Here is a 25,717-nt window from a genome sequence, read left to right as displayed (position 1 = left end):
GTGTAACATATTGACAAATTCCGAGGTATCGGCAAACTGAGAGATCTGAAAAGTCCTACACTTTCGGAACTCAATCATTGTCAAGTTACCGAATATACGACATCTTTCAAATAATGTGTTTTTGCACGACAAAACTTATCTTCATCTAAAACCGATATGTGACCAACAGATATCAACTTCGAAAGAGTCAAATATAGTGTATTTCATAAGTGCCGTACGCGTGTACATAATGCTTAAAACGAAGCGACATACATATACTTAGTAACCCAGTCATTTGCCGCTGAAGACCCTGTTTTATTCCTTTTTGTTTTACATGTACTACGTGAACGTTTAAATTGATTTCACACCACACCCAACACCACGTCTTTTTCAAGACTGGATACGCCCCGGTCAGTCCAGTTAACGATTCTGTTTAAACGAACACTGTGTGTCCACTCACCTAATGATAACCCAGTTGCACGTTTGCGTCGTCCGGTCCCACTTCCGCTGTCTGCGGTGTCTTGTCTGTCATCTATTGTGTAAAAAAAATACGAGATATAAACATGTTTAACTTTCACAGATTCATTGGACAACTCTACTGCTGTAATACCCCTTTTGAGAAATACTAGCGTTGCGTCAAAAGGGCATCTTTTTTTGGAAAAATGCTCACTAGACATATACAGTTCTAAGTCTAAGTTTATACAGTAGTTTAAAGATTGTAATGGATGATCTGATTTCATTCACATGCTTATGTCCGATCTCCTAATGAGACTTCATAGCAGTGTGTATCTGTACCCTTTACCTGACAAAATATTTTGGAATTTTGGGTCATTAACATGATTAATGCTCTTCAATTTCGTACTTTAGCTTGCGGTTACCATTTTTGATTCGAGCATCCATCTATGATAAGTTTATTTCTTTATATAAATAACTGAAAAACCGCACCAGTAAATTTGAAAAACATAATTCACATCATGAGAAGATTAAGAATATGGATCAAGTAAAACAGCCTCGTTATCATTCATATTGCATAGACTAAATGTTTAAAGAACATAAACTTCTCCAAGTTTAATTGTTAAATTCAAAAAGGAATTTGTTATCAATAAAAAAAAATCTTCATAAAAATGTACCTTTAAAATAATGGATCCTTGAGTTTAAAGAAATGGACAACGTGAATGTTTTTAATTTACGGTAAGGAGTGTGCTTTATACCCTGTTTCAAGGAGAAAAGGAAAAGGTACAGATTTGTCTAACAAAAAGCTGGCATTATATTAATATTTTATTATTTTTTAAAAGCAGAACGCATTTATAAAATACCTTCGCAACTAGCAATGACAACTAAAGGCTGCATATTTCCATCTTTTTTCGGTGCCAAAGTTATCTTTAGTAGCTGCTTTTGAAATGTCACTCTGAGGTCAAGTGGATCTCTGTACTTAATTCGACTTTTGCCTTTAGTCTTCACATGAACATCGTAATTATCCTCATCTGGATAGCTATCATATTTACAATATACGTCGCAGATTTTCAATGACGTAAGTTTGATTTCCATCATAAATCCTCCCGCTGTTTCGTTAGTATCAACATAACTCATATACCAACCGGAGTCTGTCAGAGATTCTGTCATGTCTTCAAAGTACCCGTCTTCATCTAATTTGTTTGTGTTTACATAGACATCGATCGGGTCATCTTTGTCTTTTATGTCTTTCTCTTCTTTACCTTTCTTGTCGAGCACGTGGAGTTTGATGACAGACGATCCTACCACTTCCGAATTATCAACATGGAGGTATGGACTTTCCTTGTAGGCTAGCACCTGTGAAATATATGAAATTGAAATGTCTTTAAACTACAATGTTGCACATGAGTCTTGTAGCTTTTACAGTCTACTAACATACAATTAAGAGTCGATAGAATGCAACACTGGGGGATATAGGAGGGGTTCTGATCCCGAAATCCCGGGATTAAAAACACAAAATCCCAAAATCCCGGGATTAAAAACACGAAATCCCGAGGTCCCGAGATTGGAAAAAAATAATTCCCGGATCCCGAAAATGTCAATCCCGAAATCCCGAGCTTAAAAGCACCCGATCCAGGAGTCCCGATAAAGGTCCTTTACCCATCAACACTATAAAACCAGTTAGTATATGCTTGTGGTTTATGAAGAATGTGAACGATACAAATAGCATTCGGCAACGGCTGTATACAAACGACAAAAAGAATAAGTAAATTCACAAACATGTAAAATAGTTTTGTTGAAAAACCCTATTTTGCCCTACAGATGTGTTCGCCGTTTTGCAAATCTTATAAAACATTGTATATATATATATATACACAGAAACCGCCATTCCTATCCATTATCTACGTCCATACTTAACTTACAAAAACATCAGGTAGTAGAAGATAAATGTAGTTTTATAATGTGAACTAATAAACATGGTTAAAATTTACAATTAATTCGAACATAGGTAGAACTTTCCCTAATTGATACATTTTCTTTCTCTTTTTATCTAATGTGTACGTGTTATACAAAATATACAAAAACCATCAGTCGTAAAAGCTATCAAGTGTGGTTTTTTTTATATATATAATAAGCATGATAGGTAAGACTTACACTTATAGATACATTTTTCTTTCTCTTTTTATCTTGGAATGTTTCAAAGAATGGGAGAGCAAATCCAGCATCTCTGGCGGCGAACTCGACTGGTACATCACGACCTTTGGCTTTGACTACTCTGACACAAACATCACCCGTGTCAATGCTTGTAGACGACGTATTTCCAGTGTCTCGCTTGTCTAACATCAAATTTACCATATTGATGAGGTTTGTTTCTGCAGAAGTCACTGCTGTTTCAAGCTATGATAAAATATTGATTGTGTAAATATTAGCTAAAAAGGTATAATTGGCAACAAATAGAAGCAGAAGATACAATTGAAAGGGGACACTCAGAAATCAAAAATTAAAGAAAAACTGACAACGCGAACTTCCAGAAAATACTATATAGATATGAGAAGATGTGGTATGAGTGCCATCAAGACAACTCTTCAAGTCACAAATTGTAAATCTTAACCGAAGAGTGCACTGAACCCAAACCTAACGAAAACCGCGTGTGAACTCAGGGTTTTCAATTCATCTATTAAAAACTTGATGCAATGATTGATTCACAAACAAAATAAAACAATATTAATCAAACACATATCAAGTTAAAACTTCCGTGTCAGGTTATATATGAGCATAAAGTCTCATTGCACATCTTATGGGAACATAACAAAGTCAAATAAAGACAAAAGTGACATGTATTTGCTTACATTCAAGTACTTTGAGTTATCATGGTTGACAGATGTCTCATTGACATGCAATTATGCCACATCTCGTGCGTTTTATAACAATTCAAAAAGTTGAAATAAACAAAGCAGAAAATGTTTAGTCCGTGAAGTTATATTTTGGACAGATAATATGTGTTTATAGATCGACGCTCCGAATACATAACTTTGTTCTTTATTATTTAGCAGGTGTCCCCTGAAGTGTCGCTAAACGCCATATTGCATACGAATTTCAATTACAATAAAATTGAGAAAGGAAATTAGGAAAACATAGGTATACCTATGGAACGCCATAGCTGTCTTATGTGTCTTTTTTATTGCTTTTCTATTATAAGATGGTGCTTTTCTATTATAAGATGGTGGTTTTCTATTATAAGATGATGGTTTTCTATTATAAGATGGTGCTTTTCTATTATAAGATGATGGTTTTCTATTATAAGATGGTGCTTTTCTATTATAAGAGGGTGGTTTTCTATTATAAGATGATGGTTTTCTATTATAAGATGGTGCTTTTCTATTATAAGATGATGGTTTTCTATTATAAGATGGTGCTTTTCTATTATAAGATGGTGCTTTTCTATTATAAGATGGTGCTTTTCTATTATAAGATGATGGTTTTCTATTATAAGATGGTGCTTTTCTATTATAAGATGGTGGTTTTCTATTCTAAGGTGCTTTTCTATTATAAGGTGCTTTTCTATTATAAGGTGGTTTTCTATTATAAGGTGCTTTTCTATTATAAGGTACTTTTCTATTATAAGGTGCTTTTTTATTATAAGGTGCTTTTCTATTATAAGGTGCTTTTCTATTATAAGGTGCTTTTTTATTAACCCCCAGGGGTATAAATGTGCATTTCATTAATAAATTATATATAAATATACTAAATAAATAAATGATTTGGAAAATACGTTGAAGGTATAAAAAGTCATGAGAATTCCGAATGCAATAAGTTTCTATCCGGGTACTCTGGTTCTAAACCCTGGTTTCATCTGGGTTGTTTGGTTCTGAACCTTGGTTCTTTGGTTCGAAACCATGGTAACTGGTTCAACATCCGGGTCGTTTGGTTATAGCAACCCGAATTCCTGGTTCCATCTGGGTTCTTTTCTAGATTATTCTAATGTTCCCGTTGAACTCGAAGAAGATAACCACAAGTATCCGAATAAAAAGGTAAAGTAGGTCAAAGACGCTAAAATTGTTTTATAACATTAAACATTTCAGGATCGACGGTGAAAGAAGCTGTAAGGTATTTATGTTCTCATTCTAATGATTAGGAAACTAGATAAAAATAAAGCATCGTTTATATTTTAAAAATAAAATGGTTCATTATATCGAACATTATTTTATTTTATAATTCAGTCGTTCTATTGGCCAACGATATATGCATCTAGCCACTTCACCAGTTGACGACTTGCATATATATTTAAATGCACATTTAAAGTTCGAATGCATTTTATTTAATAGCTGCTTTGTAATAATATCAGATTTGATAGAAATACGTGTGAAGTATAAACTATGTAACAAATCGTTTTGTTCAAAACGGAATCTTAAAAGACATATAAAAAGAAAGTGATGATCAATTTAAGTTTAATTGAAAAATAAGTTATAAAATATAACAAAAATGTATATGTACAATAAATTTGTCAAATTTGATACTACTTGTGAAATTAAGGCATGCATATAATCATTATAGGCCAAAAAGAATCAAATCAAAATGAAGATTGAATATTTTTATAATAAAATTGTGCGTGTGTGTGTGTTAATGACAGTGCTGGTGGAATGCGTAGCACCAGCACACTAGTCAGAACTTCTGTGTTGGTACCATAGAAAAGGAACATAAACTGCGGGGTTACTCTAGTCCGTTCGTCCCGAACGTCCAAAAAAGGGTTCCGTTGTTTTAACTTAGGTGGCCTCAACCAAATACTACAAAACTTATACACAAAATAAAAAGAAGATGTGTCATGAGTGCCAATAAGAACACTCCACAAAAGACTAAATGATACAGAAATTAACAGCTATAAGTCACCCTACGGCCTTCGACAATGAGCAAAGTCCGTACCGCATAGTCAGTTATAAAAAGCACCGAGAAAAGAAACGGACAAATTATGTACAAAAAATGAACAAAAACAAATATGTAACACATAAAAAAACGACAATTCATGAATTAGAGTCTCCTGACTTGGGACAGGTACATACAAACAGAATGCGGCGGATTAAACATGCTAGCAGGATCCCCACCCTTCACCTCATGTGGCATGAGCGCCAAAGAAGAACTCTCCACAAGAGACCAGGTAACACAGAAATTAACAACTATATGTCACCATACGGCTTTCAACAATGAGCAAAAAGGTATAGCAGATGTTGTATGAGTGCAAATGAGACAAATCTCTATATCCAAATAACAATTTATAAAAGAAACCATTATAGGTCAATGTACGGCCATCATACGGAGCCTTGGCTCTCACCGAACCACAAGCTATAAAGGGCCCAAAAACTACTAGTGTAAAACAATTCAATGGAGAAAACCAACCGTCTAATCTAAATTAAAAAAAACGAGAAACGAGAAAAATGTAAAAATTACACAAACAAACGATAACTACTGTGCATCAGATTCCTGACTTAGGACAGGTGCAAACATTTGCAGCCGGATGAAACATTATTATAACATCACAACATAGATAAAAACACGATAAAACGAAATTCAAACGAGGGAAGCAATGGACAAATGTATAGGCCACTTACTTGCGACTGGCACATGCATACTAAATAGGGCGGGGTTGAACATGTTAGCGGGGTCTTCACCATCTCCCTAACCTGGGACAATGGTTATTTCCACATACAAAAAAATGAATTTGAAATTTGGTAGCGTCACTTTTACCGTTCAAGAGTTATCATGTTCCTTTAAAAACATAGAAAATGCTGAATTTGCGTTTTCGTTCTTTTAAATAAGTTTGACTCAATCAAATTTTATAAACCTTATACGTAATGCTTATTACCCCATAAAACAGCTCTATCAAGTTCGATATTGGGTGGTGTTACTGTTCAAGAGTTATTAGATATAAGAAGTTGGTACTAGTACTAATGATACAGATATCAACACGTAGACTAAAGATAGGAAAGATCATGCTTATTCTGTTGTTTATGTTCTTTAACTTTAGTTTGCCTCAACCAAATGTTTTGAAACTTATACACAATGCTTATGGTCACTTAACAGTCAAAATTACGTGAATCCTGTTTCTATATGTGGAGTTTACTTGTTTTTTCTTTTCACAAGCAGGGGCATCTGTGGCCCATAGACATATTGTACATTTATTTCAGTAAACGGTTTATTGACTTCCTTTGGCTTCTAGTTCTATTAGAATTAACTTGCATATTTTTTTTAGGATTGCGGTGCAGTTTGATAACAGGCAGTGACCAGCATAAAAAAGTGTTTCACTAGATTGAACTCTTTGTCTAAGTGTACTTTAAAGGTTCTTCGCACTGAGTTCAGTTTATTGATATGCGTATACCTTCATGTGATTTTTAAGATGCTTAAACAGACTATCCATATCAACATGTCCATCAAATGAAATCCAAGGTAAAATGATTGAACCATTTTGGAATATCAATCTATCACAACTTGCAGTACATGGTGCTACTAGAGCAGTAAATATTCTTTCTAATTTTCACAGCAATAAAAAGATTTAGTTGTCATTTGATCAAAACATTCTTCATATCAAAAATTGAGAATGGAAATGTGAAATGTGTTTAAGAGACCGTAAAATGACAAAAAAGCAAAAAAGCAATCAAAGGTCACCAATGGGTTTTTAACAAAGTGAGAAAATCCCTCGCCCGGCGGCGGACTTCAGATGGCCCCTTAACAAAATGTGTACTAGTTCAAACTCCAATACATAAAACCGATTTTTTTTTTACAATTAAAAATATATAAATATATCTAAATATTTAATATAGATAGAAAAATATTAGATATGAGTGCAATCAGACGATTCTCCATATACTTCAAACAGAATATACAAGTTGTACAATGAGGGCAAAGGTCAAGATCATATTAAGTTGCTCGTGCCACAAGACTCACATCTTATGACAATACATCTTCATGCTACATATTCAGAAGCAAGGTCAATTTAGAATTATACTTCTAGGTCAGGGTAATTTACAAAGGAACACACTGTATCATGATGATACACCCACACTGCATAGGTCAAGAGTCAAAAAGTCATAGTCTGGTCAGGAGTTCCATGCCAAAAAAAAACCACAAAGCAGTCCTGCACGAAATTTCATAACATATCAATGTCTCATGGCATGATGCACTACACATGCCGAATACAGCAAACATAGGTCAGGGACAGAAACAGAAGACATGTATCTAAACTCAATAGAACAGTACTTGTATTTCAGGTCACTATATGCAATTGCCTTCAACATAGAACATAAACTCTCGCAACAATTCAAAGTTAAAACGTCTTTCACAAAAGTTTGAGCAGGATTTTTTGCAACGATTACCTTACCACTGTTAATCGAAAATCGGATCTTAAAACTAGGGTTTACCATTAATTTCTAACCTTACCATGTGATATCACTATGGTAAACTGATAGAAAAACATGATGCAGTCATGAAATTGAATATTTGCAATAGTACGACGAGAACAATACAAGACAGAGTAAGAAACAAATGAAAGTAATTATACATACGAACTTTTTATCACAATGCACAAACTAGGAACCGTAGTTTTCATTCATTTTATTCATTTAAAATGTACGCTCTCGTTAAACAATGGAAATTAACGCTGTATATTTATATAAACGATCAATCTTGTAAATAAATAAAATAAATTAATTAATAAAAACTTTGAGCTCAAAATATTGACTTGAGTAAGTTCACCAGCACACTAGAAGACCTGATATATAAAATATTTATTACATGTATTTAATTAGATTACTATCTAATTTTGACACCTGTCGTAATCACTAATCAAGCAAATAATCATGTCATTTAAGTTTTCACACCTGAGACATCAAATACAGATGGCAATCAGAATCCAAACACAGATTACAGTGAATTGAACTTTTAATTAAAGAATGCCAAAACTGGCTCTCTCTTTTTTTTTAAAGATAAAACTAGATAGCTGACATGGATTAAATTAAAGTGAGACCACCAATCTGCCGGTATCAAATAATTTGAAAAAACAACAACAATGTATTCAAATATGACCTTTAACATCGAAGAAGTAAACTTGCATTCAGTCGTGTTCAGACACTTTACAATAGAAAATAAAGGACGGGCATCGAACACAAAGTTACTTTTGTATAATACTGCACTGTCACTAACTAGTCTGTCACTATATTTAAATTTAAAATTGAGGCAAAATATATTCACCATTCGGTGAGGGGTCTGGCGGACGCTCAAGACCCCCAGAAGCCTTGAAAAAAAATACGCAAAATCGTGCATCCCGAGAGCTTCTCGGACTCTTAGGAGGCACATTATTTGAGTGTCCTTTCCCTTGGAACCTCAGTCTCCAAAAACAACAAAACACCAGCCAGGTTAAAGACATCAGCCAAGTTGAAAACACCAGCCAAGTTAAAAAAATACCTCAGTCAAAACAGAAAGGTTGTATAAACACCGAAATCTACTAAGATTGAGGTATGCTGATAATGGCAGTCAAGATCATCAGATACTTCTTACTGACAGTCAACCTTCTGTGAAGAAAGAAAATCCTGTAAATATATTTAAAACCAAAGACTAAAATACAATTATAGATGTGCGAATCCCTTCATGTATCATATATGTCTCTGTTAAACACATCGGCGAATGTGAATTCAGTCCGGTCAACTTTTTTAGCAGAAACATATTTGTTTTTACTAAAAATTTATATTTTCGTATAATTTGTTTTTAAATCTCACAGATTCCTGAATTACTTGGACAATTATTGTCAAAGATATTAACACTTGTTGTCGACAAGTTGAATATATGTACAGCGTATAACGACGAGTGTGAATACCGTCCGGTCAACTTTATTTGCTCAAAATTTTTTTTTTTTCACTTATTTTGTTTGATTTTCATAAAATATATTTTAATATCTTTAAGGTCTACAAATATTAAACCAATCTACCGAATAACAAAAAAGTTATGACTATTTATATCTCGTCCGGTAAACCGTCTTGTCACTATCCGGACAATCGTCTTGTCATTAGTGGTTCCCCACACTCCCGGTTAATCACGGGAACCACCATCACATAATAGAAAAGCACCTTATAATAGAAAAGCACCTTATAATAAAAAAGCACCTTATAATAGAAAAGCACCTTATAATAGAAAAACACCTTATAATAGAAAACCACCTTATAATAGAAAAGCACCTTATAATAGAAAAGCACCTTATAATAGAAAAGCACCTTATAATAAAAAAGCACCTTATAATAGAAAACCACCTTATAATAGAAAACCACCTTATAATAGAAAAGCACCATCTTATAATAGAAAAGCACCATCTTATAATAGAAAACCATCATCTTATAATAGAAAAGCACCATCTTATAATAGAAAACCACCATAGAAAACCACCATCTTATAATAGAAAAGCACCATCTTATAATAGAAAACCATCATCTTATAATAGAAAAGCACCATCTTATAATAGAAAACCATCATCTTATAATAGAAAAGCACCATCTTATAATAGAAAAGTACCATCTTATAATAGAAAAGCAATAAAAAAGACACATAAGACAGCTATGGCGTTCCATATATACCAGTACAGTGATAATGGACGTCATACTAAACTCCAAATTATACACAAGAAACTAAAATGAAAATTAATACAAGACTAACAAAGGCCAGAGGCTTCTGACTTGGGACAGGCGCAAAACTGCGGCGGGGTTAAACATGTTTATGAGATGACAACCCTATTTAATATCCACTCTATACAAGTTAAGTGTTGTAACATGTGTGCCTTTGAGCGCACATAATCCTGTTGTCAGCCGTGGAAAATCTTAATGACAGTGTTTTGTTTTCTTTTCGCTTTTAATAATATTCGCAGTTTCCTGTTCGACTTGCATGTTTTTACCTCATCGGTTGTCATGGCACTTTGGGCTTGTCTGGTTCCCTTGAGTATATCTGTTGTCATCTCAGTTATATCTGAAATCGAATAAATTATTGTGACCATCAACTTTTTGTGGTTTTTAAACACACTGAAGAAATTTCTAACCCTTTATCTGTGCATTTCAAATATGCACGTAAATTTTAACTATCATGTGAAAATGGGTTTTCGTTGCGTAATTTTTGAATAATACCTATTTGGAAATTCTTTTTTATTATGTGTTTATATAAATTAAGGATAAAAGATACATCTAGTTTATTAATCCAAATACGGTGATCATTGCTAAGTATACTAGTAATCATTCATAACAGAACGAAATAAGTACATTTAACAAACTAGAAATATTTTTAAAAACAAAAAACTATAAGTTACAGACAGATTACATTCAAGTAAAGTCTAGCGGATATCAGAATAATTGATCACTTTATGGTAAAAACATGAAACTTGGCAAAGTGAAAGATCAATAGACGAAATTCAGACTTAAAGCCACGAAAAAAAAATCCATTATGATTGCCAAATTCAAGATGGCCGATATAGGTATAACATCATTTGTAGCCAAAGTAAGATTTAAAAACCTACCTTCAGTAAGTCCTGATAAATCTACCACTGCATTGTCAGCTAAATCCTGGTCATTCTCGATAATGGTCAATATTGATGTCGCTATAGTATTTGTGTTCAACTAAATGTATAAGATTATTTTTCATTAACAAACATGTATCATCTTTGACAGTATGTTTTTTTTTTTTTATAAAAATTACCTGTTTGCTTGAAACATAAAATGTACATCACTGGCTTTCAAGTATTCAATTTTGGGCGTTTCTGGTAAGGTAAATCCAGAAGAGCGTGTCAGACTCATGAAATTGATAAAGGTGTCTTTTCTTTTTTGGAGGCGCATTGTTTCAGATGAAATATTTATCATAGTGTCCTTTTGAAAATGAAAAAAAAAAAATCTTGGGTAACAAGTCTCTCATGCTTTTCAATTTTTTTACCTTAGATTTCCATAAAATTGCACGTGGTATATGCTGTAAAAACTCGGGAGTTGGGGCACGGACACATGCTACATGATAATTGCCTTGTTCTCTATTTTAAACTTCATATCGAAGGTCGAATACGTTTGATTTACACACTTTGTTTACAAATAAAGTGAAACCTGACTAAACCGAAACCTGTGTAAACCAAATATGTTATAGAGCACCGTCATTTCAAATTGTATGCGTTTTGAACATGATAAAACCGAGCACCGTCTAAAACAGAACACAATCTGAAGTCCTCAAGAGATTCGGGTTAAACAGGTTTCACTGTACATAAAGAAGACAATAAAATAATCTTACAACTGAAATTGCCATTCCTGTATATGTAGCACTAATCTGGTTATCCATCATGTTCTGTGCTTGTTGTGCAAACTCAGCAGCTTTAGAAAGATCCGCCGTAGCCACCTGGGTTTGTACATCTATTGCAAGATTGACAAGTTCGCCTGTAAATAAGGGAAAATGAGTAAGTGTGTTTTATTGGTAATGGTATCGTTTTACAGTGATTTTCATTGTTATGTATGTTTATGTGAATAAAATGATAAAGCAATACAACGGTATAAAAGCATGAAAAAAAGCCAGGCTGAATAAGTAACATTTTCTTCGTATACAGACTGAACTGAAAGATTTCGACTAGTCCTGCAGTTTGATTTTTTACCTTGTCATGGGTGAGCTCTTTGTGAAGTTTGACCATAATTGAAATCGCGAATGTGCATATTAATAAAGGACACTCTCCATTTTTTATACGAGATTAGAAACACAAAAGAGGGTGAAAAAAATCCGCATTTAAAGGCAATCACTCCCATGTAGAGTAACAGAATACTAACTATACTGTTATTATTTTTCAGATAGAAAACGCCAAAATTTATTTAAAATTCGAACATATTTTTAAACTAGATACCCCGATGATGATTTTGACCGAGTTAGGTCTAATTTGGCTGCGTTATTTCAGTAAAGTTTTTTGTATAAGTTAACGACCGACGATGGACGAAGAAAAAAAGAAAGACGCGTTGTAATTTATAACGTCGACCAATTTTATTTTTTTATCAACTAAAATGAAAATGCTTAAAAATCATCATGCAGTGTATTCCTTTATTCTTTCATGTAGTTCACAAAATCATCGGATGACATAAAATCAAATGAATAATCAATAACATTGTACTAACTTGTGGCACACGTTGATCCTGAGAAACCTTCTTTACATATGCATGTACCAGCATTATCACAATCTGCTCCATTTAGACAACCATGATTAACAAAACATGGATTCTCTACAAAAAAAAACACATTTTCCCCCGGTAATTAGTTTGTCCGTAATTTTAGTTTATTACTAGATAGTAACATGTACATTTGCTGAATAACGGACATTGAAAATAGATGGGGGGGAGGGGGGAATCAACACAGCTTATTTGACGAAATCAATCCACCTGAGATTGATTGTTTTTATTTTTTTTTTCAGTTTGAAAAAAAATACCAGTCATGATTTAAACGCTTGATAAAGACCTTTGATAATTCAAACCATGGATATATACTATGTATTTACATATATGTTACCAGAGCAAGGACGTATGAAAGGAGGCGTTATTCCAGAACACTGATTTATATTCCGCCGAGCGAAGTGATGCGAAAAAACATTTTTGACCATTTTATGCAAAAAATCAACATATAAATCGTTAGAAGCATTAGAGTTGATTTTTAAGTGAATTGTTAATGTCAATAGATTCTTTTTAGAAAAAAAAGTTATAGGACACGCTTGAGGATTTCGACAGCTTTACTTTTCAGATAAAAGCAGAAAATTGTCTTTTTTTAAATGTGTTAAATTTAAATGATTATGTGGCTTGAATGCAAGCTGGCTCAGTTAGTTTCATGAAAAAAATAGATTTATGAGACAGATGCGTTAAACTTTAGTAAGCGTTGTGCAAGTTTTAACTACGATGTATTCTGAAAACATAACATAATTTCCGTCGAAAAATAAACCGTCATTAGTTTATTCCGCTGAAGCGTATTTCGTTTTTACGTTAAATATAAATATATTGTGTCTGCGTATTTCGTAGACTTTTAAATATAGCTTTCTCTTTATGCACATTATTCATTATTGTTTTTAGCATATAAAATTAAATAAACCAACCAATAGTATATGACATTTGTGAACTTAGGTAGTTTAATCAAACTGGAGTTGTGCATTATCCTGAGCATATGATAGCGCAGTAGTTTCGAAAGGATTGTGCTGTTATTTGCACCCTTTCAGAATTCATTCTCCAATGAACAACCTTGAACTAATTTCAAGAATATTTGTACATCTCGAAAGTAAAAGCCCATCTTCGGCACTCTTAAAAATCATATCCCAGTTTTTTTCTATACAAGAAAGAAGGAAATATTCTTTTAAATATTATGTTATTATGTTTCATAATCATTCACAGAAATTCTTGTAGGTTAGAAGCTTCAAAACTGTATACATTATACTAATTAATTTTTTTTGCTATCATATTTTTCAATTGATTTTTCATATACTATGTAAAAGATGTTTTTAAAATTCAAGTTCAAATGCGTATTTCTAATTTGGTTCAAGGTTGCTCAATGAAGAATGAATTTTCAATTAGATATGGATCAGTAAGCCGGAGCATTCGATATTCTTAACTTGACAGACATACCCTTCGACCATGGTTCTAGTTTTAGATTTCCAATAAAGTTAATGAAAATTCATCGAACCAAACAAATGAACTCCACCGAACTAAAACAAATAAAGTTCACCGAACCACAAAAAATTAATTGTGACTTAACCAAATGCATTGAAGTATCATAAAAGGGAAAATAGGAAGCACGTGTATCATGTGATTGTTTTGGTTGTTTGAATACGTATATTATTAAATTTAATTACTTACTAAGATGTTTGACGGTTGAAATGTATTTTACGATACGTACAAGTGTGGACACAGATGAGTGTGGATGGTATGTTTTACGATACGTATCACATTTTATTTATTCTATGAAAAACACAACTTCGCCGCCTTTATGCTAAACTAACAGCAGAGTGTTGTGATGCTCAAGATAATAAGAAACTTAATTCAATTATCATAAAAAGCATACGCTAAATGTTTCTGAACATTCAGTATATTGGTATGGAGTTGAAGTTAGTCGTTACGAACTTTTGCAAAAAACACTTTCCTTTTAGGTATGTTTTTGTCAACAGTAAATCAAGGTCATCAGTAGAATGTTATGAGAGACGATGCAATCGGGTTTTTTTTACTTTTTGTCGTTTTTCAATCGACTTTTAAAGTCTCATTTTTTTCTTTCGTCTCTCTTTTTTATACTATAAATCATTCGAGTGACATAATTTTCTTCTCTTTTGAAAAGTTGTTCATGACGTGTTTATAAAATGCAAACTTCATAGACATGTATACAAGAAACATCCTCTGCATGAAAGATAGCTATCCAATATTGAATTTATTTTGACTCCATTGATTGCTTTGTATAGCCAACAACACAATGCAAAAGATCTTTATTGGGATCAAACTATTTAATCCTTTCTTGTCTCTGAGTTTTTCAACACTGTAGACAAAAAGAAAAGATAGAAGAAAACAAATAGGCTACTTCGAATAGCACGTGACTTAAGCTGTCTTACCTGTTGTTACCTCAACTGTTGATTCTGAAATACACAAATGTTTTACATAAAAATCAGAAGTCGTTACAAACCTATCGACATATTCGTAAATAATTTCTTATAATTGCTTTAATATTTAGGATATTATTACTTTTTTACCATGTCAATATATCTATAAAAGTTCTCTTTTGAACAAATACTATGGTGTTCCAGTATATTTGTCGTTTCAAAAAACTTAAATGTGTGTTACAACACTTTCAAATCACGACGTCGCGATAGTTTGTGTTTCTGCATTGATGTCTTTCTAAAACACAAGGTCGCGATAGTTGGTGTTGTTGCTTTTCCTTCTTTTAACATCACAATGTCGCGATAGTTGGTGTTGTTGCTTTGGTGTCTTTTTAAATCACAAGGTCGCGATATTTTGTGTTGTTGCTTTGTTTTCTTTTTAAATCAAAAGGTCGCGATAAATAGTGTTATTGCTTTGATGTCTTTTTAAATCAAAAGGACTCGATAGCTGGTGTTGTTGCTTTTCCTTCTTTTAAAATCACAAGGTCTCGATAGTTCGTGTTGATGCTTTGGCGGCTCATTAACTTGTATCCGACGCATGTGACTATAAATGCATCATGTAAACACATGTTGACTATAAATGCATCATGTAAACGTACACAATACTAAAAAGTACAAAAAAAATGTAACTGGAAATTTCAAGACTCTTAATTATAGCTTGACATTGTCGGAAAATTCTTTAATAAAGGATACAAAAAATAAAAGTTACCCTTATTTCGTGTAACAGCATTTTTGCCATGGAATAAGTATACATATTATTTCTATTGTCAACTAACATGCTAAATGGAACGTTTGCGCTTTTGAAACATAACACATTTCACAAACTTTAATGTCGTGAATTTTAGGGGAAAACCATATTGTGTAATATTTCGTACTTACCTGTTGTTGCAGCTTCTGTTCTCTTTATAAACGACACAAAAACCAATAAGATCCAGATCGCTTCCTGAAAAAGACAGTGCTTGGGATTACTTCTTGAAAGTTTCAGTCAGTCGTGTACAATGTAAGGCTTAAAAGCGCTAAATTTGATTATATCATTCTAAATTATGTTTGACTAGATACGGAAATAACAGTTCAATTTCGTACTTTATTTGGCCTTTTAAACTTTTTTGGATTCGAGCATCAATGATGAGTCTTTTGTAAACGAAACGCGCGTCTGGCGTATATCCTAAATTTAGTCCTGGTATCTATGATGAGTTTATTCATGTGTGAAAACTTTTTAGGTGAAAGATTTACTTGAAATTTTTCATTTATCTTTATTATAATTATTCTACAATCTATCATACATGTATAAAAACACGGCCCTCTAAGAAGAGTGTTATCCTGAATAAGAATCATCACAGTATAATTGAATAAATCTATGGGCTGATAAAAGAGCGCATGGTGTTAATTTAATTCGTTTAAATCGGCAGGACTGTTACATGTAAGAACCTCGATACAGTGTATTGTCCGGTGAATATTATTCGGCTTACCGTTTAATCATCGCTGGTGAAGCCGGTGAGGCCAAATTAAATGCCACACGAAGAGTATAATAAAACATTTACGGCCCAATGAGTCCGGAAATATTCACAATTACTAATTCTGCATGCTAAGGGTTTGATAAATAATCCTTAGAAGTGTTTGCAATTTTGAATGCTCCCCTCCTCAGAAGGCCATAATTGTATATAAATGACTTGTAATAAATATAAAACCAACTTGACCTCCAAGATGATATTAAAGAAAGTTGAAGAATTTTATTTAAACAAAATTCAAATAAAGCTAATCACTTTACAAAGTTAGTAGTTTTTGATATGGATGAACTAATTGTCAATGAGCGTTTAGTGGGCAGTATTCCATCATTAAAAAGATCAAACAAATTCCAGAGGGACAATTACGTAAACACATTACAAAAACAAATTAAAAACAAAACGAAGACAGACAGACATACAGATAATGGACAAAGTCGTAAGTGCTCAGCAGTTCTAACCAAACAAAAAAAAACAAAGGTGTAGAACGATAAGCAGTTCCTGCAACAATAGTTGCACACGTCTTGTTATTTTTTCAAGTTATGTTTAACCCACACACTGAATTCTACTTAGGTTTCTCTTACATCATTTTTTGTAAGTGATCTCTCTTAGGAATTATGGTCCTCAATGCTCTTCAACTTCGTACTTTATTTTGGCCTTTTAAACCTTTTTGGATTCGAGCGTCACTGTTGAGTCTTTTGTAAACAAAACGCTCGTCTGGCGTATATAAAAATTTAGTCCTGGTATCTATGATGAGTTTATTTTTATCTTCGGCACATATATTTCATCCTACCTCAGGTTATCATCTATATCACAAAAAAGAAATATATACGTTGTCATGTTTCGTAATCCTTCACAGGTTATTGCCGGTCAAATACTCCAGTTCGTTGTTATCTCATAATTCTTGCATTTGCTTTAATTCTAAAGATTATTATCATTATTCATGGTTACCATTTCTAATTGATTCTATGTGCATAAATTAACCGTAATCTAAATGTCTAACAAAGCCAAATTTTCTGTAGTTCTATTTGAAAACTTTGTTACGAAATCAAATATCTACGACAACATGAATTTTCCTCAATTCACGGAAGTGGGTTTAAACGAAAATTAACGAAGTCGCGATGTTCGGACTTTTTCGCACGGTATGGGGCTGTTGTCACCAACCTGTTAGTTAACAATCTACAAATGATACAAGGAAAACAAAATGAATATTTCTTTTGTTTGGGGTGGGTGGGGTGGATAGGATCGGGACACCACATTAACTTCGTGTTTGGAGGCTGTTAATATTCTTTCATCTCAATTCTGTTATGCACCGTTGATGACGTTGGTCGCTTATATGTAACGTATTCTCAGTCTATAAGATTGAGAAAACCATTAAAATGTATTTATAAATTGCATCATAAGAAAACAAGCAACTCTTTGTAAAAGTTCCATGCAGACACAATTTCTTTATAAGTGAAACCTAAATTAATTTGAATAAATACTGTAATTTAGTAATGTTTGTTCAGGAACAATTAAAGTTTGACACAACATTGTTGCATATATCATATATGTCTCTTTTCCCTGATTGTACTTTGGTTTACGAGAATAATTATATATATAAAAAAGTTAAAAAAAAACCTACACTAATTTTCAAAGACCAACGTAGTTTGTTGGTAATTAAACACGCTTCATTTGATCATAGTGCACTAGATGCAATTACATCTATATCGATTGACAAGTGACACAATATGTAAACAAAAACTAATTATAGTGTGCATTGTTGAATTTGTAACATTAACATCATGTAGCATTCTCAAATGAATAATTAAAAACATGAAAGTGCAATTTTTATTTATATTTCATTTATTTGAGAGAGTTAAATTCTTAAGGTTTTGAAATATTTATCGAAATGTGAAACCGTTTTATAGACATTGCAAAAAATTAGTGGGATTTTAAAGATGAAATGATTGCTTCGGTAAATTACACTCTTAATTTTCTACAATTCTTCGTAATTATTACGGTTAATAGCCATATATACAGTTTGTTACCCCGGTTTTGTTTTTTGTCCATGGATTTATGAGTTTTGAACAGCGGTATACTACTGTTGCCTTTATTTGAAAGTGTTATTTGTTATCGCATTGATCATGCATGCTTCTGTTTGATAACTTGTACTAATAAACATTTTTGAAAAAAATAAATAAAAGTTTTATTTGAATAAATAGAATATTTGATACAATTGTATTTCAAACACTCCTATACCATTCACAAATTTAAAAATCTATCTGTGAGTCGGATTTGCAGATTAGATTGTTTTTTCAATTATTTCAATTATATTGTTTAGAGCTTTACAATGTGTTAGCGAACAATTGAGATACATTCAATAGTGTCTGGGTTGTTTTCATACATTAAAAATTTACAGTACACGTCAACATATTTTAAACAAAGAGATATTATAACAATTATCATATTGAGACATCAAGACAGCATTAATATAATAGTATGTTACATCATTACAAACAACCAGAGTTATGACAATAATATGCTATTAAATCGAGATACAGTTTAATAAATTCTATGAAAATACTGTACCAAATGAACAGTTTTTAAAGTTTAATTTTGTTCGTCACTTTTATTCTGCATGATAATGTTTAATAAATGGTACCCTTGGCAATGTTTGAAATTTTCAAGGCAACGTTGTTTTGTTAGGGGTTTTTTTTGTAAGAAAAATATTTGATACAGCTCTATTTAAAAGATACGAACATCATAAACAAATTTTAAAAATGTACGGTTTTCAATTATTTAAAGCTATAATGTGTTTTCTAAAATTCAGACCAGAAATATGTAACCGCACCATGAAAACAACATTTATTAAGGCAATACACTCAATAGCGTTAATTTCTTAACATTAATTTGAAATTAATAGTAATAAAATTGAGAATGGAAATGGGGAATGTGTCAAAGAGACAACAACTCGACCATGCATGGAACAGACTTCAGCGGAAGATCACCAAAACGTCTTCAATGCAACGAGAAACTCCCGCACCTGTAGGCGTCATTCAGCTGGCCCATAAACAAACATATATAATAGTTCAGTGATAATGAACGCCATACTGAACTCCAAATAGTTAGTATTTTTGTCTGAAATAAAATTGAAAAAAAGCAACATTTTGAATAAAATCAGTATATAAAAAAGAAGATGTGGTATGATTGCCAATGAAACAACTATCCACAAAAGACCAAATGACACAATGATGTCTTTTTCTTTCAATTTTATGGAGAACTGCACCAAAGAAAACGAATACGACCGATTTCAAAAGTGAGATTAAATTATTGGCTGAGAAAAATAATCATATAAGACTGTAGTAATGCCGGGCCGTTAAATACGCAGAATAATAAAATGAAGAATGGAATTGGGGATGTATCAAAAAGACAATCACCAAAAAAAGAGTAAAGAACAACAGAAGGCCACCAATTGGTCTTCCACAAAGGGAGAAGATCCCACACCTGGAGGAGGAATTTAGCTAAAACTAATTGATTACGCATGCGTATTGTTTGATTAATGGTACCAATGGTTATGTTTAGGAAAAAAGTGTTATTTTCAAAAGTAAACAATATTTGATACAACTGTATTTAAAACAGTACGTATATTATTTACAAATTAAAAAATCTATGAATTCGCCTTATTCGAATTAGTTTGTTTTTAATTACTTCAATTATATTATTCATAGCTTTACAATATGTCGGCGAATATTTGAGATTGTTTTATCGATGCATTCAATAGTGTCTGTTGTGTTTCGTACATTGACAATTAACAGTACACGTCAGCATATTAAAACAAAGAAATATTGTAACAATTATCATAGTGAGACATCAGGACAGTATTAATTAAATAGTATGTTACATCATAACAAACATTCAGAGTTATGACAATAATATGTAACATCAAAATTAAGGTGGCTCGGGACTATTCGACTGCGCATAATTTCACGCATGAATTACAAAAGTATTTGTTGTAAATTTGATATCATTTTTTTTAAATATTTTGATTAATTAGAAATGTTAAATCATTGTAGTTATGTGTCATATAGAATATTTTCGTTATTATCCGGATTTGTTAAAGAGACAAAATGACATTTCACCCATTTTCATCATTTTCTCGCAAAAATTTGGGTTTTAAGGTCAAGTTACAGTAAATGGGATATGTCTTCGATTTCAGTAAAATTTGGCATACAGCTCTGGGTCGATGAACTTCAACTGCAAATCGAAATAATAATGCATTTATCTCAATTATCATTTGAAATATTACTGATTGAATTCTTACAATATGGATGAACATTTGTATAGAAAGCACATAAAATCGGCGAAAACCCTTATAAATTTGTCTTAAAATTGCCAAATCTCTAATTCTACTCCATAGATTTTTCTTAAAAAACTATATGTTGTTGATACTTACATTTCCGTTATAATGATGCAAAATAAAGATCGTCACCGACTTCGTTTTTACAGTAAACATCTTTCAAAGTTGCGTTCTTTGTGAAAAAATCCAACAAAACGTCGAAATAAGCGTAACGTTATCGCGTTGCAGGCCGTAAAACGTAGATTTTTGACGTTTTTCACTACCAATAAGGTAACAAATTGATTATTAGATAAAAAACGAAGTCGGTGACCCTATGATTATTTTATATCATTAAAACAGAAATTTATGTGTCAACAATATATAGTTTTTTAAGAAAAATTTATGGAGTAGAATTAGAGATTTGGCGATTTTAAGACAAATTGTAAAAGGTTTTTCGCCGATTTTATATGCTTTCTATACAAATGTTCACCCATATCAAGAGAAATCAATCTGCAACTTTTCAGCAAATAAAAGAGATAAATGTATTATTTTTTCGATTTTCAGTTGTAGTTCAACGAGCCAAGGTTGTATGCAATTTTGTAGCAAAATCTGCGACATAGCCCATTTACTGTTCCTTTACCTTAAGGTAAAATATTTTGTTTCCTTATCGATGACCTATGTTTGTTTATTGGCTCATTCTTTGAAGCTATATTCCTGCTTTTCATATTACAGTTTTGGACTAATTGTCATAGAAATTTTTTTTTATATTCCGATAACAATATGTCAACACCTCTATTTTCTCTATCATTTCATTGAAAAATGGTCCCTTTTACATACCTGTTTAAAAGAAAAATTTTGAGCTTAAATGGTCCGTGACCCCCTTTTTTCGACCAATTTGATTCATTTTTTTTAAAGAGTAAAATAACCAAAAATGCGGCACTTCTGAAAGAAACTTCAAATAGGCCAGAGCCACCTTAAATCAAGAGTTAGTTTAACAAATTCTTTGAAAACGCAGTATCAACAACATTAAACAGTAGGTACGTCATTGCAAACTGCCACTATATATTGTTATGATGATGAAATGTCACTTTAAAATTAAATCAAGATACAGTTTAATAAGTTCTTTGAAAACGCAACTGCAAATGAAATTTTTCCATTTCTGTGTAGCAACATCCCAGGGACACCAGCATATAAAGTATTGGTGTTTCAATTGATACGTTACTCTAGATCTAGCTCAAAGTACGTTGATTTTGTTGAACGAGGAATACTGCTTTCTCAAAAGTTGCTAAGATAAGGCTATGAATCAATCAAATTAAAGTCATCACGCAGGAATTTTTACCGTCGCCATCATGAGCTGATTGGTCATTATGAAAAAGATGTGTCAGAAATCATATCTGATATTCTTCCTCAGTCATAATAACCTCCCATCATTACCGAACTGAACATAAAAATAACACAACGGGTGCCGTATTCGATGCAGGAAATGCTTACCCTTCCGGATCACCTGATTTCACCTCGGCTTTTAGTGGAGTTCGTATTGTTTCTTATTTATTATTGATAACTGTTGATGTAAATGTCCTTTGTTTTGGTGAGTCTTTGTTTACTCTTTGGTTTTAAGAGATTTTGTTTAATCCTTGGTTTTAAGAGTCTTTGTTTACTCCTTGGTTTTGATTGTTATTGTCTTTCAAAGTGCCTAAAATTTCATGTTTATCTGATGTATGATTTTTAACACTTTTTAAACTCTGAAGTGTCTTCTTAAGTAGATTCAATAAGATAATGTGAAAGATTTTGAAATGATTTAGTCCTTAAAGATGCTCAAATTCCAGCTTATATTTCAAAACACTTTCAAATATGCCATTATTTCACACTTTTCATATCAGTTTTTTTTGTAATAAAAATGAAAGTGGTCGCATCCGTGTTTATCCTCACATTTCATATATTGTATAATGTATTATCAGCAAATACAACTTACCTTTAATGATAAAGAATGAACACAAACGTGGCGACTTCCATTTAAGATGGAAACCGTCTAAAAGTTAACTCAAATATTAATAAAAGATAACAAATATAAGTATAATTGTGACGATTTCATTTATTTAGCATGAGTAAATGACTGTAGTACTCGATATATGTGCATTGATTTGACAAAAACAGCCAATATTTTTAATTTTTAACCGAAGCATTCTACTTTCAAACACGTCTACAATTTACCTATTTTGTAAAACTGCTAAATTTTGGGACAAACAACCAATCATATTGTTTCTGCATAATATTGTTTGATCAATGGTTGGTTCCCTTACTTGTTAATAATTTTAATTAACAAGATTAAGTTTACGTTATTTTTTTAAAGAAAATAATATTTAATACTTTTGTATTTGAAAATTACGAACATCATAATACATATTTTTAAATGTATGTAATAAGTGCATGATAAATATGCCTGTATCAAAATGTATATGTTTTTCAATTATTCAAAGCTATAACATGATCATGTGGTTTCTAAAATCCAGACATTTGAAATATGTAGCCTAACCATGAAGATTACATTTGTTGATGCTACTCATTCAATAGAAATGATTGCTTACCATAAATTTACAATTAATAGTAAGTGTTATTGCATTAAAATAAAGAGATTTGTTTTCAACCCAAATGAGTCAATATGAATACTGCATTAAAAAAAATTAAAGGTAACCTAATTACAAATTTCCTATGCTTTTACATTTCACAAAGCGTTATACGGTGTTATGCATTTACACAGTAAATCAGCAATTAGACTGTCAATTTTATTCAAAGTCAATATGATAATGTTCTGTGACATAGAAATTAATCGAGATACTGTTTAAAAAAAATAAAAAATATAGTAAAAATGTAAGAAAATGCTCAATCTTAGTAAATTCTGTTCTTTCTGACTTTTAATTGATAATCTCTTTCAGCGGAGTGACCAAGCCAAGTTGAACGAGTTTAAAAAAAATAATACCCTACCAACAAAATGTTTAACTATAATTCGTTGCCTAGTCGTAGAATCGAAAATTGGTAAATGAGAAAAAAAAAACACTTTTCATCTTATGGAAAATTGCTCCGTATAAACGTCTACGACCTGACGTAAAAGTAGGATTAAGTTATTGGCTGAGCAAATAAAAGGTCCGTGAAAGTCTTAGATACGCTCTTTGTTTCTTAATTGGTCACTTCACCGTCACTCCACTATATGATTGTGGCCATGCGTATATTTCTGCGTTTATTGATATGCTTATTTTTATCAATTATTTTACATTCTTCATAATCTGGTCTGTTTGGTTTTTTTTAATTTTTTTAATTTTATTTTATATTTATGGCGGGAAACTACTCAATTAACGCATGTAGTTTAATATCAAAAATGATAAAACTGATCAGAAAACGTTAAGATTTGTACAGATTATCGGGTTTTTTACACATTGATATCGTAAATTATCAACCGCGAGCAACACTTTTTCAGATACACCTGCTCGTGTCTTACTGCAAATAAATGATAATAACGAAGCGACAAGCAGGCTTTCAAAAAGATGACAAATGCTATTGACAAATGAACAAAATGGTATAATGATGACACTTGAGTGTAATGAAGTGTACATGTGATATCTATCACGTGCATCATACACCTTACGAAATATACCTCATTGCCCGCAAGTAGTCGTTGCGCACAATTTTTGGCAAAATGTATATGATCAACAGTTTAATCAAAAAGATATTCTACACACATTTTATAACATTTAACTAATATGCATTTTTGTTACTAACAATAATTCGGGTAAACTGTAACTAACTTAATATTAATGCATGACAAGATTCCTTTATCAAACTGGTTGGAAATGCATATATAATTAGAAAAGATAAAATATAAGTCATAAAATACCACCCCCATATATATCCAAATTATCTGGATCTATGTTATTTAAAATTACATCGCTTGTTTGCATATTACTGTCTTTTAAACCACATAATTAAAATCTACCAGAATTGTATTATATATATTTATTATAATTCTATTTAACGGTTTGTGGTAAATTCTTAAATGCAATAGCACAGTCTTCGTCACAATACTTCCTAATATGGTTTGTTATTATATTATTATTAATTTAATTATGGACGATGAGTACTATGGAATTTAATGTCATTTCTTAGTGCGTGTAAGCCTTCTCATTCCACGGAGACTCGACCTCATCAGTGAATAATTCAGACTCATCTTCAAGAGAACACTTGAGTCAATTTAGTTTCATAGAGAGGTCTTTAAGTATATATATTCTTTTGTGCTAAACAGATAGGTACTTGCGGTAGAAAACTCCCACATATAAGCTGCTGGAATCAATACCAATATGACATTAGATTCATAAATTTTCTTTTGATGTTACGCTGATTCTTTGTAAGATGTTTGGTTTTTTAATTCTTCAATAGTGAAATGTTGTTGGTTTTTTATTTTATTTTAAGAAGAATGACACAAATTGTTAGATTATATAACAACTGTCAAAATTTTCAGATCTTGAATCGGACCTTTTTTTGATTTCAATCATGTTTTTAACTTCCGGCGGGAAATATTAAAACGCAGGAAGAAATTAAACTTTCAACATTGTTAGAATAGGGTTTTAAAGTTCATGATCATTTTTGTAAAGTTTTATTGGAAACAAGCTGCATAGATTTCATATAATCTTCCTACTTAAAAATACGTACTAATTAGGTCTTTCCACCTTTCCGTGGAAAGACCTATTGAATTTGTTCTGATTATTATTATTATTATTTTTTTTTTTTTTCTTCCGCCTAATTTTTTTTCTTGCGTAGTAT

At 31.9% G+C, this 25,717-nt stretch overlaps 1 protein-coding gene across 1 annotated transcript; it reads right to left on the bottom strand.

Moving 5' to 3' along the window:
• Nucleotides 1–341: 341 nt before the first annotated feature.
• LOC134727587 (uncharacterized) lies at nt 342–22,253 on the bottom strand. The gene is made up of 10 exons (XM_063591966.1): nt 22,245–22,253; nt 15,965–16,028; nt 15,041–15,064; nt 12,585–12,689; nt 11,722–11,864; nt 10,970–11,069; nt 10,358–10,428; nt 2,587–2,829; nt 1,296–1,788; nt 342–511 (listed from the first exon to the last, which is right to left on the bottom strand). The coding sequence occupies exons 1-10, from the start codon at nt 22,251–22,253 to the stop codon at nt 342–344; spliced, it is 1,422 nt and encodes a 473-aa protein (XP_063448036.1).
• Between the last annotated feature and the right edge of the window lie 3,464 nt (nt 22,254–25,717).

This window comes from Mytilus trossulus, chromosome 8 (genome assembly GCF_036588685.1).
Source record: "Mytilus trossulus isolate FHL-02 chromosome 8, PNRI_Mtr1.1.1.hap1, whole genome shotgun sequence".
Taxonomy (NCBI): domain Eukaryota; kingdom Metazoa; phylum Mollusca; class Bivalvia; order Mytilida; family Mytilidae; genus Mytilus; species Mytilus trossulus.
This window is presented reverse-complemented; position numbering and strand designations above follow the sequence as displayed.

Excerpts from the sequence above, each read along its gene's own strand:
- LOC134727587 (XM_063591966.1), bottom strand. Across the intron at positions 12,690-15,040 it reads AACAGTTGAGGTAACAACAG|AGAATCCATGTTTTGTTAAT; the intron begins GTAAGACAGCTT and ends TTTTTTTTGTAG. Across the intron at positions 11,070-11,721 it reads CAGGAATGGCAATTTCAGTT|TTGAACACAAATACTATAGC; the intron begins GTAAGATTATTT and ends TTATACATTTAG.